At 41.1% G+C, this 15772-nt stretch overlaps 1 protein-coding gene and 1 long non-coding RNA gene across 3 annotated transcripts; one reads left to right on the top strand and one right to left on the bottom strand.

The window, feature by feature from the left end:
* Positions 1 to 760: 760 nt before the first annotated feature.
* Positions 761 to 5977, top strand: LOC143220059 (uncharacterized). The gene is made up of 3 exons (XM_076445805.1): positions 761 to 2006; positions 2184 to 4466; positions 5220 to 5977. The coding sequence occupies exons 1-3, from the start codon at positions 761 to 763 to the stop codon at positions 5975 to 5977; spliced, it is 4287 nt and encodes a 1428-aa protein (XP_076301920.1).
* Positions 5978 to 10284: 4307 nt separating this feature from the next.
* LOC143220063 (uncharacterized) lies at positions 10285 to 12134 on the bottom strand. 2 transcript variants are annotated; one of them, XR_013011556.1, is made up of 3 exons: positions 11577 to 12134; positions 10646 to 10736; positions 10285 to 10571 (listed from the first exon to the last, which is right to left on the bottom strand). It is a non-coding gene; the product is annotated as an uncharacterized LOC143220063 (long non-coding RNA). The 2 variants fall into 2 exon arrangements; XR_013011557.1 differs by lacking the exon at positions 11577 to 12134 and adding an exon at positions 11224 to 11486.
* Positions 12135 to 15772: the final 3638 nt, after the last annotated feature.

The following is a 15772-nucleotide window of genomic DNA, read 5'->3' as shown; positions in this document are numbered from 1 at the left end:
AGGAAGTTTGAACAATTAAGGGTGTCCTGATTGGTAAACGACGAGTTGACTGAACCAACCCGGACAGTTCTTTCCCTCATTATAATAGATTCTACTTCCCTTTCCTCGTCTAAGGTCAACCTCTCCACCCACGAGGAGCCTAACCGACCTCTCGCTAAGGCCAACGTACAGTACTTTCAGCAGTTCGTTTCCGAATCTCTGAACGAGTAACACTGACCAGTCTTGCTTGAGCGTCTCACGTGATTGCTGCATACACGATCAGCACATTTCACTACAATACAGATCAACACGGTTTGATCTGCGCGCGTCTAAGGCAGGATCTGTTGGATTAGCCTTACTGACGAGTTCACCAACAGATCTCGAACGAAACGCGATTCCTCCAGTCAATTCCTTGTCCACACGATCCGTTATTTACATTGAAATAGTTGTCTAAAATTAGTTTGGCGGATAACATTCGAACAGTCGCGAACCCATTTCTTTACAATCAAACATTTTGAAATCGGCAAAATTACGCGAACGAACATTTGGTCCTTCGAGCCGGATCGGTGGCCTAGTGGCAATACAGTGCAGTGCAAGTACGAACAATCCAGTGCGAACAACAACAGCGAGATTGGAGGAATCAACGAGCCTTAGCCGTCATCAACAATCAACATCGTCCATCCAAAGCAGCAGACGTTCAGATCAGCTCAAGGTAGGCACGTTACATTGAATTAACCGATCAGGAACCACACGTGACAAACATCAGTCAGAACTCTTCGAAATGGCTAATTCAGCCAAATCAACCGTACGCATTCGCGCTCTCAAACACAAACAACGTGTTTTCAAATCCAACTTGACCAACTTCACTAACGAGCTAACAGAATATCAAGATTCCGCGACCGCGCGTACAAAATTACGCGAACGAATAGATCGTCTAAGAAAGCAATTCAACGGTTTCAACGACGCACAAGATGAGATAGGGCATCACGAAGATTTCGACCAGACCGAGACTGAACGCAAGGATGTAACCACGGTGTACGATGACGCGTTAGCTAACGCGATACAGTTGTTAGAAGGTTTCGAACCGACCATTAGCCAATCGACAAGAACCGTGACAGATTCACCGGCACCGTCCACGTCGACTAGCATAAGCGGGGTGCATCTGCCGAAAATGAATCTTCCAATATTCGACGGTCGCCTTGAAAAATGGCTACCCTTTAAAGACGCGTTCTTGAGTCTAATACAAAAACACACAGGACTAACAGACATACAACGGTTCAACTATTTAAGACTATCGGTATCGGGACAAGCACAAGCCGCCATCGAATCATTCACAATGAGCGAGGTAAACTACCAAGCAGCATGGGCCCAATTAATGGAAACTTACGATAATCAACGCGCACTCGTTCTCCGACACACCGCACTACTGCTCGAAACGCCGGCAATGCCAAACAGTACGCCCGACGCGATCAACAATCTAGTAAACCACCTTCAATCGCACATCCGTTCGCTGCAAACCCTTGGCCGATCATGGGAGGACATCGCGAATGACTTTATTATCAGCATCGCGATCGATCGTATGGATTCTGAGACGCGCCGAACTTGGGAACAAACATTTTTGGATACGCAGATGCCTCAGGCAACAGCGATGTTTAAACACCTTCGTAACGCATCGCATCAAGGCAGCTCTCGCGCGTCAGCAGTAAATCAAGTCAGAACCGCGTTGCCAGAAACCCACCGTCCGTCGACAAGCACGCGATCACGACCCTCGAAAAGATCCTGGGCATCCGCGACGAGATCGAAAGAGATCTCATCATCACCTGTACCTCGAAAACGAACATTCGTGACAACGACCTCTGGACAAGCATGCAAGTTCTGCAACTCGCGAACGCACAAATCCTTCGCGTGTCCTAAATTCATGAATATGACAATCGACGATCGCTGGGCAGCTGTGCGAACCGCGAGATTGTGCCAAAACTGCCTGCAATCAAATCACAAATTCGAGAACTGCGTCAGAGGTCAATGTCGTATGTGCGGACAGAGACATAACACTCGACTTCACATTGACCAGAAATCTACAATTCCAACCGCAGAGGCCTGACTAGCATCGGGAATCGCCAGACAGTTATCACTTCCTACTCGTACCCTCTTGTCAAACGGAATAACGAACGGTCTGTTGACCACCGCACGAATTTATATACTAGATCGCGATCGCAATCCGATATTGTGCCGTACGCTGATCGACACGTGTTCCAACGCAAACCTCATCACGGACGAACTCGCGAAACGATCGGGTTTACCGACGACCCGTCAGACAGCAGTCATTGAAGCTTTAAATCAATTGAATACCACATCAAGCAGCCTCGTGACCGCCACAGTCAAATCTCGATTAACAAATTATCAACGAACATTGACGTTTTGCACGATACCACGGATCGCAGGATCAGTACCGGACAATCAAATCGACCGAGACAATCTTCGTATACCAGCAAATCTGCGTTTAGCCGATCCAGACTTTCATCGCCCAGGAAAGATTGATATGTTGCTCGGGACCGGGCCCGCGTTGTCATGTCTCAGCATAGGCCAAATCAATCTATCAAAACAGAACAACGTCGATCTTATATTACAAAAGACCCAATTCGGATGGATCTTAGGAGGTGATCTCGTCACGACATCACGAGCGAGCCATCGAACCCTTTCCACCAACGTAAATTTCGAACTACAAAAATTCTGGGAAATCGAGGAAGGAGCCGTTAAACAATTCCGATCACTTGAAGATCAAGCTTGTGAAGGTCATTTTAGCGCAACCATGAAACGCAACGAGTCCGGTCGATACATAGTAGCATTACCCTTCAATGAAAAATGGGAACAACTCGGAGAGTCACATTCGCGTGCCTTGAACCGTTTTCGAACACTTGAACGAAAATTAGAACGTGATCCGGAGTTAAGAGAGCAATACACAAAGGTGATAGACGAATATCGTTCACTCGGACACATGACACGCGCGACGAACACGCACGCACCAGGGTTTTACTTACCACATCACGCCGTCATAAAACTAACGAGTTCAACAACCAAGCTCCGGGTCGTGTTCGACGGGTCAGCCAAAACAAGCACGAATCTCTCGTTGAACGACACCCTCCGAATCGGTCCCACGTTACAAGACGACCTTCTGTCGCTGCTATTAAGATTCCGAATGCATGCATACGTCATAACCGGAGACATCGAAAAGATGTATCGTCAATTCCTCGTTCGACCCGAAGATCGCGTTTACCAGAGAATATTATGGCGAGACGCACACCAAGAAATCAATACATACGAATTGAATACCGTTACGTTCGGGCTCGCGCCAGCTCCCTATCTAGCCATACGATGCTTACACGAATTGGCAGACGACGAAGCACGCGATTTTCCGGAAGCAGCGGCTCGAATCAAGAAAGACCTGTACGTCGATGATTTATTGACCGGTACCGATTCGCTAGCGGAGGCGAAGAAGTTACAACATCAAATAATCACCCTATTGAAACGAGGCGGTCTCAATATTCGACAGTGGGCGTCAAATGAACCGAGGTTGTTATCAACCTTAAGTAAGGAATTAATCCATCCAAAGATTCTCGGTGATGAATCTACCATGAAAACATTAGGGGTATCATGGGACGCCAGGCACGACGCGATCCGATATTCAGTTCAACCTGCCGCGAACACTGAAATCACTAAACGAAATATATTATCGACCATCGCGAAGATCTATGATCCACTCGGGCTACTCGGACCTATCACAATTGTTGCCAAGATATTGATGCAACAACTATGGACCTTAAAAATCTCTTGGGACGGGTCTGTCCCAGCCAGCATCCACACAGAATGGATGAACTTTGAAGGTGACCTACAGCAACTCAACAATATCGAATTCAACCGTTTGGTTAGATTGAAAAACGCGAGACAGACAGAAATACACGGGTTTTGCGACGCCAGCGAAAGGGCCTACGGCGCCTGTATATATATACGGACAATTGATAAATCCGGGTCCATTCACGCGCATCTACTCTGTGCCAAATCACGAGTCGCACCACTCAGCCAAATCACACTGGCTCGATTGGAACTATGCGGTGCTGCACTATTGGCTACCTTGTTCCAAACCACGCGGAATGCATTGACGCATAATATCGACAAGACCACTTTCTGGACAGATTCGACAGTCGTCTTAGGTTGGTTACGCAAGCAACCTTCAAATTTAAAGACCTTCGTCGCGAACCGCGTAGCCGATATCCAACGGAAAACAGACATTCAATCATGGCGGTACATTCGGTCAGCAGACAATCCAGCCGACCTCATTTCTCGCGGAATCACCGCAGCCGAGTTCAACAACAATGTGCTTTGGCGTAACGGACCTGAGTGGCTCTCAAAGGAGCAAACGAAATGGCCACCCGCAAGATTCACCAAATGCGATGAATTGCCTGAATTGCGTTCAATAACATGTTTAGTAGGTTCGACTATCCGAACCGATGAGATCTTGATACGATACTCATGCATACAAAAACTCCGACGAATCGTAGCCTATTGCTTGCGCTTTCGAGTCAATAATCAAAACACCGGGTCTTTATCTCTCAAGGAACTACAAGATGCCAACAAACGAATAATCAAGCTATTACAAGCCGTTACTTTCGCTCAGGACATTCGCGATTTGAGGTCAGGAAAATTATCAAACCCCAGTAAATTACAACCGTTGTGTCCATTTCTCGATGACGAAGGAATTCTGCGCGTTGGTGGACGATTGCAAAATTCCTCTCTGTCTTTCGAACAGAAACATCCGATATTATTGCCTCGGGGACATCACATTACTAGACTCATCATACGAGATTCGCATCAGAAAAACCATCATTCAGGAATTACAGCCACACTCTACGACGTACGACAGTTATATTGGCCAATCGACGGAAAAAATACAACACGCCAAATAGTTCGGGGCTGCATCAAGTGTTTCCGGATGAACCCCAATCCCGTCGATTATGTTATGGGCAATCTACCTGCCGCGCGCGTTACCGAGGGTCGCCCGTTCCTAACCAGCGGCATAGATTATTGCGGTCCCTTTTAAATAAAGGAGCGGCAATTCAGAAATCGAGTCCGAGTCAAGGTATACGTGGCCGTTTTTGTTTGCTTTGCAACTAAAGCCGTCCATTTAGAGGTCGTCAGCGATTTGACAACAGAAGCATTCATTGCCGCTCTCAAACGATTTATAGCGCGACGAGGAATTTGCAAGAACATTTACTCAGATAATGGTACAAATTTCGTTGGCGCGAACAATGAGTTAATCGCACTTCAACAAACATTATCCAAGGATGAGAAATTTAATCATTTCTTAACTGCCAAGGAAATTTCGTGGCACTTCATGCCAGCGTTATCACCTCATTTCGGTGGATTGTGGGAGGCCGCCGTTAAATCATTTAAACACCACATGAAACGAGTCGTCGGCATAGAACTGTTCACACATGAACAATTTACTACATTCGTCATCGAGGTCGAAGCCATACTCAATTCGCGTCCTCTGACACCTCTCTCGTCGGACCCGAACGACATGTCCGCTCTTACTCCGGGCCATTTCCTGATCGGTGGTTCTTTGACGTGCATTACCGAGACTGATTTCAGCCAAACGCCATCCAATCGCCTGTCTACTTGGCAACATATCCAGAAGGTCAAACAAGATTTCTGGAAACGATGGCACAAAGAATATGTTCATCAGCTTAACATTCGTCACAAGTGGACCAGGGGAGGTCACGAGATCAACATCGGAACTGTTGTACTTCTGAAGGACGATTCTCTGCCACCATTGTGTTGGCATCTAGGTCGAATACAACAAATTCATCCAGGGCCAGACGGGATCATAAGGGCAGTAACCGTTCGTACCATCAACGGCACGTACACGCGAAACGTGAAGAGGCTAGCGCCTCTTCCTAATTCAAACAGCGCACAATCATCCAGTGCTGCTGTCTCAACATAAACCAAGTGAGTCAATGTCTTATATTGTATTGATCGTTCGAACCGATCAACGAGGGGGAGCATGTTCCGTCGCAACGGATCGTAGTCCTACACAAAGAAATGTTTTTCCTCGCAAGAAATTCGTTAACGGAAATTCTCCCTTAAACATAAAGAACCATAGCATCTGCAGTGAACCATACTGCCTCGCGAGATAAAGAGCTTCAGGGTCGACTTCGTATTTTATTTATGATATAGCCGATACCAACCGTTTTTCGGATTAGAAGATTATTTATGCTACGGTCACTCAGGTACGGCCAAATGTTATTTTGTACATCCAGCAATTCTCGGAATACTTACTTCGTCCCGGGCTAAGAATATTCACGGTCACTCAAGATACAACTCTAAAGAACCCTCACCGTCATAAATTACAACCCCAGATGTGTAAACCCAGATGTGTACGCCCGCGTTCGCTAAGCTCAGTCCAAGGTTAAACATTCAATTCTTTAAGGATACGGTCAAGGGGCGACAGTCAACCGTCGAGCGACGTCAATTACCGCTCTTGCCTTCATACCAGGTAGCACCCCACTCTTCCTTCCGACTAGACCAGCCTCTCAGTCACCATGGAAGGAAGTTTGAACAATTAAGGGTGTCCTGATTGGTAAACGACGAGTTGACTGAACCAACCCGGACAGTTCTTTCCCTCATTATAATAGATTCTACTTCCCTTTCCTCGTCTAAGGTCAACCTCTCCACCCACGAGGAGCCTAACCGACCTCTCGCTAAGGCCAACGTACAGTACTTTCAGCAGTTCGTTTCCGAATCTCTGAACGAGTAACACTGACCAGTCTTGCTTGAGCGTCTCACGTGATTGCTGCATACACGATCAGCACATTTCACTACAATACAGATCAACACGGTTTGATCTGCGCGCGTCTAAGGCAGGATCTGTTGGATTAGCCTTACTGACGAGTTCACCAACAGATCTCGAACGAAACGCGATTCCTCCAGTCAATTCCTTGTCCACACGATCCGTTATTTACATTGAAATAGTTGTCTAAAATTAGTTTGGCGGATAACATTCGAACAGTCGCGAACCCATTTCTTTACAATCAAACATTTTGAAATCGGCAAAATTACGCGAACGAACACAAATTATACCAATTTTTTAAAATTCTGCGGGGTGCTCAAGGTACCCCTTTTTATCGAAAATTTTACTTAACTGAGGCTAAAATTGCCGCGCTTGCGCGTGAAATCTTGCACCAATATCTCTCCTCTAATTCTGTTCGGCCGAAAAACATACAATGTATGCAAGCATAAAAAAAACTAAATCAATATAACAGGGCAACCGTAAAATAACATGATAAAATCTCAGTTTTACATAAGTTAACATGAATAGAATCATCGAGTAAAATATATTGTGATATTATTTCGAGACAGAACCGAGTACTATCTCATGAGACACCCGGGTACGTAGCTTACCCAAGTATGTACATACCCGGGTATCTCATAAGTCACTGCTCTAATATCTGTGGTTGCCAGGAAGAACGCCGCATGTCACAATTTCAAAAAATTTCAGTTTATGCATTAATTGAGATTTATAGTATAGAGGATTTACGTCTTTATCAGAAAGAAAGTCATGAAAATAAATTCGAAAGGCTTTTTGCAAGAAAGACATAATCCAATTGAACCGATATCCTATGGCAAAAGATTAGTAACCAAAATCTTAAACAGCAATATCTCGAAAGTGAAATTATGTGACATGCGGCGTACTTCCTGACAACCACAGATATATGGTGCATAATGAAGGAATTCATTTTTAATTAAATAATATCAGTAAACAATTCTTGCAAAATTACCTGTGTATCTTCCTTAGATAATCTATTAGAATTGCGAATATTCTGCGCTTCTTTCGCCACGTTCTCGAAAGACATTTTGTCTACTGTACGTGATGGTCTTCAGATTCGTGTCGACTAACTGAATGCAGATCCGTTCGACACGTGCGAGACCAGCGACTGATGGGTTTCTGTTTTTCGATCGAATTCTTTTCGATCCTCGCAAAACATAAACGCATCAGTGACTGGACTCGAACGCGCTGAGCGGGTCTGTATTCACTACTATGTATATGGTTCACGTGTATGTAGTATACGTTCAAAACCGCGATCTCTAATAGAAATATCATACTGATATTATTACATTAAGATTATAACGTCGATATAATGCGTAAGATAAATGCAAAACGACAAAAAAACTATTGGAAAAAATTTATTCTAAATAAATTTGTTGTAATTTTGTAATTAATAAACATATATAATAACACTCATAACAATAATATAAATATATATACGTAAAGATAGTTGTGCTCATGAATCTATTGTACATTACTGTAGTACATCATATAACTACCTTACTACATAATTTCTACCGTTAAAATACAGGTCCCGTTTTACCTTTTCTTTTCTCTGGTCACTTTATGACTCTCTCGGTGACGACTACTATTCTTTGCGTATTTTACCTTCAAATATTTTCGAAATATTTCAATATATCTTCTAAAAAAATTTCTACAAATTTATTAGGATATAGTCAGAAATTACAAAAAAAAGAATTAATCAATTAAAAAGAAGTAGATGCATGACGGGCGCGAACATACTATAAGCAGGTCCATAGTCGAACGGCTAACTTTTTTTTGTGTGTAACAGAGCGTTTATTGTGCCAATTAAAAAAAAACACATATCTATACATATATAAATATACATACATGTTGTCAGATACTGCATGCCTTTGCTAACTTATACCTGCTCTAGCAGTCTTCCTTACAATAAGGGCCACATGTACGACAGTAGTTTTCCCAACGCAGGGTTGTCCCCGATCATAAATCTCAACCATCCTCTCCAGTTCTTTCTCTCTCTTTCCGTCCTCCTATTACATACAACCAGCGACCAGCGACCATCCCTTACTTGAACTCACTACTTTCACTTTTCCTCTCCTACAACTCCCCTACAATTCCCCTACTCCAAAGACATCCTTCTTCCCTTTTTTCCAGCATCCTTACTTCAGAAGTTATCTGAGCTTGAAACCGTCGACATCGTAAAGAGTAAAATAAAGACCAGTAACATTCTTCCAAACCTGTTCTTATTCATTTCGGGATCACGACAATGTATATACGAAGGAACAACAAACTTAAACGCACAAAAAGTACAATTAATTGTACCTCGTAAACGGTTGGGAATAGAAGATGTTACAAGTAAAAGTTGAATAGTGTATCAGACGGTGCATAATATGCAACTAATTGTATGCACTTTTGTGCATCGGCGCATCAGAAAATTGCAACTGCGCTTTTTTTTAAATGGAATGTCCTATATTTTATAACATAGTTCGATGGAGTATCAAATTCTGAGTATAATAGTGTTGAACTTCATATGTCCTAAATCTAATAGTTTCCGAAATATTATCGAAACAATTTTCTTTCTTCTTTCGATAATATCTCGTTAACTATTAGGTTTAGCACATATGAGGTTCAATCAACTCGATTGAAAGCAGCGTCATCTGAAAGGACGCAAACTCATGGCAAAGTATAGAGGATCCCTTCACATGGCGCTGCTTTAAATTGATTTGATTGGACGCCATCGACACCATGGTGTTCGAATTCGTCCAATCAACTCGATTGAAAGCAGCGCCACCTAAAGGGAGGTAAACACCTTAGACCATATATACTTATAGACCCGGCATAGGTATAGTCACAGCCCATGTCACAGCCTACTCTACCCTGATAGCACAACAGACTCCACGGGGAGTGACGAAAACGCGCATAGGTTGACTCCACTTGGAACAACCTGGAACCGTCTGGATGCAGCCCACGGGGAATACAGCTTTCTGCAGTCCAGCTGGAACGCCACTCTATCCTGGATTCCGCTTCCCCGCAAGATGGCAGCACGGTCGCACTGATTAATGCGGCGAATGCCGTTATACAGGGCAGCGCCGTCGGTAAGGGCAGATCGCACTAATGTGGCAGATGTCGATAAAGTAGATTTCTATTGTACAAATATGTAGCAGTTTCCCTTTTTACCGACAATACTGATTTTTGAATGAATATTCAGTCACATGCAAAGAGAGAAAACGAAAAAAAAATAATCTGTGCAAAATAAAAATTCTCTGCATCGATTGCAAGAGATGGAAGCTAAGATTAAAATGTCACCATGCAAAAAAAGACAAAGTGTCGTATAAGGGAAAAGAAAATTTACTTTTTCTTATTTTTTAATACACCGCAGGGAGTTGGTAAAGACACATGGACAATGACACAAGGAATATATATATATATAATAAATATTATAATTTTTTATTATTACTATGCTTTATTATTGGACGAACACCTAAATATCTCTTCAGGTTATTGTGATGCAAAAAATATTTGTTACGTAATGTGCACGGTGTGCCAGATATTTGGTCCATTGACACCATGCACATTACGTAACAAATATTTTTTGCATCACAATAACCTGAAGAGATATTTAGGTGTTCGTATTTAAACGGAACACCCTGTATATTGTGATTATTACACGTTGTTGCCTCTGCTTCCCAAAACTTGTGGCCCGTAGCACGTTCTGGCATAGGTGGGATACCTAAAAAATACAAAGAAAATCAGTAATGTACAATATATGCATGTGTGTTGAATGGCATAATTAGATATACGTACCACGTGAAAAATTAGAGGTCTTCCTCTTCCCCGGTTGCCGCAGCTTCCTTCTCCTCCTTCCCTGGATAGCACATTATATTTATCCTCCGTTCTGTAAATTAGATTTTCAATTACACAGTGAGTAAAGGTGAGTATTTAATCTTCTTCGCTTATTGCTCATCTCAACGAATTTTCTAATTTCTGGTGCTACAATTACAAAAGGTCTTCTGACGTTTTTCATCAACTAATATACCTAACTGATTCAAACATTGCAATGATATTTATAAAAAATCGATTAAAGTTGAACTACAAACAAAAGAATGTACTACCAGAAATAAAAAAATTCGATGATGAGAAGCAAGTGAAGAAGATTAAATATTAGGTTGTCCAAAAAGTTCCTTCCGCAATGCCTTTCTTTAATATTGCTAAATAAATATTAGGTTGTCCCAAAAGTTGTTTTTCGATGCATGCACATAATGCAAATTCATATTAAGAAGTACTAAAATATTAACATAAAGATTATCGTATTGTTTGTATTTATTTAGCTACATTAAAGGAACACAATGCGGAAGAAACTTTTGGGACAACCTAATACTTGCCTTACTGAATTGGTTTAAGCCATCATTTTGCCGATTTAGAATATTGCTAAGCTAATTCTAATCTGAATGGGCCAAAGCTGAATTGTGTTGGATTTGTTTAAAGTGATAAATGATAATAATGATAATGAAAAGAGAGTGATAAAGTGATAAAGAAACAAACAATTTACTATTTTGGACTCTACATTGAAGTGAACATACTCGCCCCGTAGCACCTCATACGTGATGGCAAATGGCACTGTCGCGTGGTGTGCCGCAGTGTGCCGACAAGCGTTCTCACGCTTTTTCACGCGAAGATTCTGGGAGACATTTGAGCAAAATGAAACCGATCAACCAATATAAATATGTACAAATACCTTCCGTTCTTCCTTCCTTCCACGTAGTGCACGTAATCCAAGTAATCCACGTAATCACATAATCCAAGCAAGTCAATCTAATAAATAGTCAAATAGTCAAATGCCGCAACGCAGACCGCACTCGCGAGTGTAACGTGTAACCACAGAGCGAAGCTATGTAAATATATCTGTGATTGTGTCAAGAAAAACGCTGCATGTCACAATTTCAAAAAATTTCAGTTTATGCATTTATTGAACTTTATAGTGTAGGATTAGGTATTTACCAGAAAAAACGTCACGAAAATCAATTCAAAAGGCTCGAAAAAATAATACAATTTAACCAATGTCCTTGTCAAAGCATTAGTGATCAAAACTTTAAACGACAATATCTCGAAAGTGAAAGTACAATGTGACATGCGGCGGCGTCCTCCTGACAACCACAGATATTACGACCGAGCTAAGCGAACGAGAACTTGCGAACTGTTGAGAGTTGAGAGAATAACTGAAAACTGCTGAAAACTGAACGGCAGTTTCCCCTTCCCTGACGTATCGTCGTATCCGTGAGCGGTGTCGACCGCGCTTGCCCGTGTTGGTGCATGTTCGATTGCACGCGCGCTACACACAAACGTACCTCTACCATGTCCGTGTGACTACCTGCTCGACTGATCGACGCCGACGCGTTCCTTCGATTTTCACGTTGCCGAAGTTTCGGAAGCATGAGGCGAAAAGTCGGAATCTGGAGACGGCGCGCATTTGAATCTCGGGCACAGCACGCGGCGCGACGCACATTTTGCTATAACTTTTGATCTAAAAGAGATATCGAAGAGAAATTAGGCCTAATTTTTTTGAAAAATCGGTTTTAACGATGTAAAAAAAAATATATTTTGTATTTTTTAAATAATGTTTTCGTTGATTCTTAAGGTATAGCCGGAAAAGATGGTCAGAAGTATCCAACCAAATTTGTTTTTAGTCACGTCATGTTCAACAGAAAATTATGAAAAAATTCATGAATATTCTACCGAATAGCATACACTACTGAGATTTTTTTCAAAATTTTTGGTTGCAAAATCGATTTTTAAACAAATCGGAAAACATAAAATTGCCGATTTTATGTATATACATACATCAAAGTCTTCAGTTGACCACATTTATATTGTTACGTTAGTTGTGTCTCATCCTGATTATTAATGTGTATTTTTTCAGATTTTTCGGATTACGGAAACATGTTTTAAAAAATTGAAAACCTCCAAAAATTCCAAGAAAATGCATGTTTTGTATTGAAGTGTTAGAGACTCCAGTTTTATAAGAATTCAGTACTTGGATATTATTGAAGCAACCGTTCTTAATTTTTTTATAATTTTTTAGAGGTTGGGTAGTCGTTAACAAAACAAGTACATATATACGGCTGGGAATCTTCTGGCCCCGAATCGAATCCCGCATCTATAATCGTTTTGTTCAGTAAATACTTATTGCTTCGAGTTTTAATGAAAAGTTTAACCAAAAACATTTTTTAATTGTCTACATTTATTTTCAACTTAAAGAATTGATGCAGTTCGCGCTGTCGACTTTCGCTGTCCACTTTCTGTAATTGAAAAAAAGAAACACAATTTAAGTTATGATTGCGAAGTGCAGAATGGTTTCGAGGTATTCGAAAATACCGCTACAGGTGGTCCCCTGTGTATCTATATCTTCGAGTAACTAATTACAAATTTTGTATCTATTATTCGTGATCCGAAATTTGTATCTAGGAGAAAAATTAAGGGCAGATTCGGAATCAGCGCAAAAAACTCTATAAGAATCATCCAACAGTAATTGTTGAAGAAATTTGGTGTCGCGGAGACTGTAAATCAAATGGGAAACTTTCATCCAGCAGATCTATTAATGGGTCTATTAACTTTTTTCCGTGTAACATTTTGTTTATTTTCTCGTTTCTTTGTTATAATAAATGGAAGCTTATGTTAATTTGTTGTTCTTCATTCTTTAATAGGCCCCTTTTAATTTCCCATCAGTTTCAACTCCATAAAGTAATAGTTTTCTGTAAAATCCGTATCAATGCCTCCGGATCGGAAACTTTCTGCCAGGGGTTGTATTAATTCGAGTAACTGTAACTTTTTTAATGTTGGACTATATGGATTTGGACTTTTCGTGAGAAGTTGGAGAAATTAGTTTACTGCACGATGTGAAAAGATATGTAGTGGACATGGCGCGTTGGAAAGAGGGACTTTCCGGACGCGGAAATTTCATCCTTCTCAAGTGCGCGCTGTGGACGGTTGCGTTGAGGGTTCGGTCGTAAAAGTGACGATTACCAGAACCCTGACTCAACCGTTGCAATGTCCTTGGCAGCGACGACTTTGAATTGTTTTGGGGAAGGAAACTTTCTCCTTACTCTTGAGGAACGGAGAATTCCTCCCCTTATTTTAACGGTCTTTCTCACGTTGCTAATCCTCCCACCAAAAAGGATTTTTACCAGTGGAAAAAAAGCTTGTAGCACTCGTTGAGAACGCATCGCTCTAGAGTTGCCCGCGCTACGTTAATTTATATCTCTGTACTTTGTTAGTACTCGATAGTCATTAACGTTTATAATCTAGTTTTCTCGTTATTGTTATTATTATTACATCTTGTTTTGTTTTGTTATTGTTACGTGTTATTGTTTTAATAAATATCTATATCGTTGTCTGTTAACCACGCGAAACATCATAGACACTGAATTACCCGTCACCCTAAAGATATTTTTCCAGAAATTGCAGTTGGCCGGAATTGTAGAGAAAATAGGTACTAAATGTTGCATTTCACAACTTTTTTATGTGGGGCCTATATTGAAAATTTAAAAGATAGTTATAATAATTAACCGTATGGTAATAATTTTTCTCGGCGCAACGGTTCGATCAATTTCTACTCTAAATAATTATAGCTTGAGAGGCATGAAACGTTTATAGTCCCGGTTAGAACCATAACGCTTCCGATTCGGGTTTGAATCAGCAAAGATGCCAAGTGCTATTTTATTGGAGGAAAACAAAGGTGGAAGTGTTTCGTCCTAGGCCCGCTAGAGGACTCATCAGTAAGGCTAACTAGCGGACCCTGCCTTAGACAACAAATGTCATGAGGAAAGTTCTTAATATACTAATTGATGTTGGTTTAGTAACTTGTGAGAAAGTCTTGTTCAACTGTTTGTCCATCTTGCGGACGTTTGTCGAACCAAGGCTTTTAACTCTAATTTTTCGCCATCTATAAGATAAAGGAGGTATTTTTTCGCGATCGCATTATTTGAAAGAATGGTAATAATTTTTCTCAGCGCAACGGTTCGATCAATTTCTACACTAAATAATTATAGCTTGAGAGGCATGAAACGTTTATAGTCCCGGTTAGAACCATAACGCTTCCGATTCGGGTTTGAATCAGCAAAGATGCCAAGTGCTATTTTATTGGAGGAAAACAAAGGTGGAAGTGTTTCGTCCTAGGCCCGCTAGAGGACTCATCAGTAAGGCTAACTAGCGGACCCTGCCTTAGACAACAAATGTCATGAGGAAAGTTCTTAATATACTAATTGATGTTGGTTTAGTAACTTGTGAGAAAGTCTTGTTCAACTGTTTGTCCATCTTGCGGACGTTTGTCGAACCAAGGCTTTTAACTCTAATTTTTCGCCATCTATAAGATAAAGGAGGTATTTTTTCGCGATCGCATTATTTGAAAGAATGGCCGCACGTCTCGTTCTCCGTAACGGCCTTTATCCTCGAGGCAGCTCAGGCCCGTATCTATCCCAGACCGTGCGAACTGCGTACAAAATTTCTGTTTATGGAACATTAGAAATTCCATTTCTTTATACACATATTTTTAGCGTGTCTTTCTTAACATGTATGAATTAAATGAAACGAGGCTTCATTAACTGATCTATTTTTATTGAATGGAGTAGAATTACACTGTCCAACAAATTTCAACTTTTTTTATGTTCCCCAATTACTGTAGGGTCCTTCTTATAGAGTTTTTCGCGCTGATTCCGAATCTGTTTTCAATTTTTTTCCTATACGCACAGTTTTTCAGGAACAAGGCTTTGAAAAAAAAACATATTTTTCAACTTCAAACAAATATTGTGATGTTATTATAAAAGATATTGAATTGTTCTTTCTGGCAAAAGATTCTGTAGACTTTCCCGAATACAGTGATATCCAATATTAATACATTATGATTGATTAAACATGTTTAAACAATGATTAAATACG

The sequence above is a fragment of the Lasioglossum baleicum genome, unplaced genomic scaffold, assembly GCF_051020765.1.
Source record: "Lasioglossum baleicum unplaced genomic scaffold, iyLasBale1 scaffold0151, whole genome shotgun sequence".
Lineage (NCBI taxonomy): Eukaryota > Metazoa > Arthropoda > Insecta > Hymenoptera > Halictidae > Lasioglossum > Lasioglossum baleicum.
Note: the sequence above shows the minus strand (reverse complement) of the source record. Positions and strands in the feature narration are given on the sequence as shown.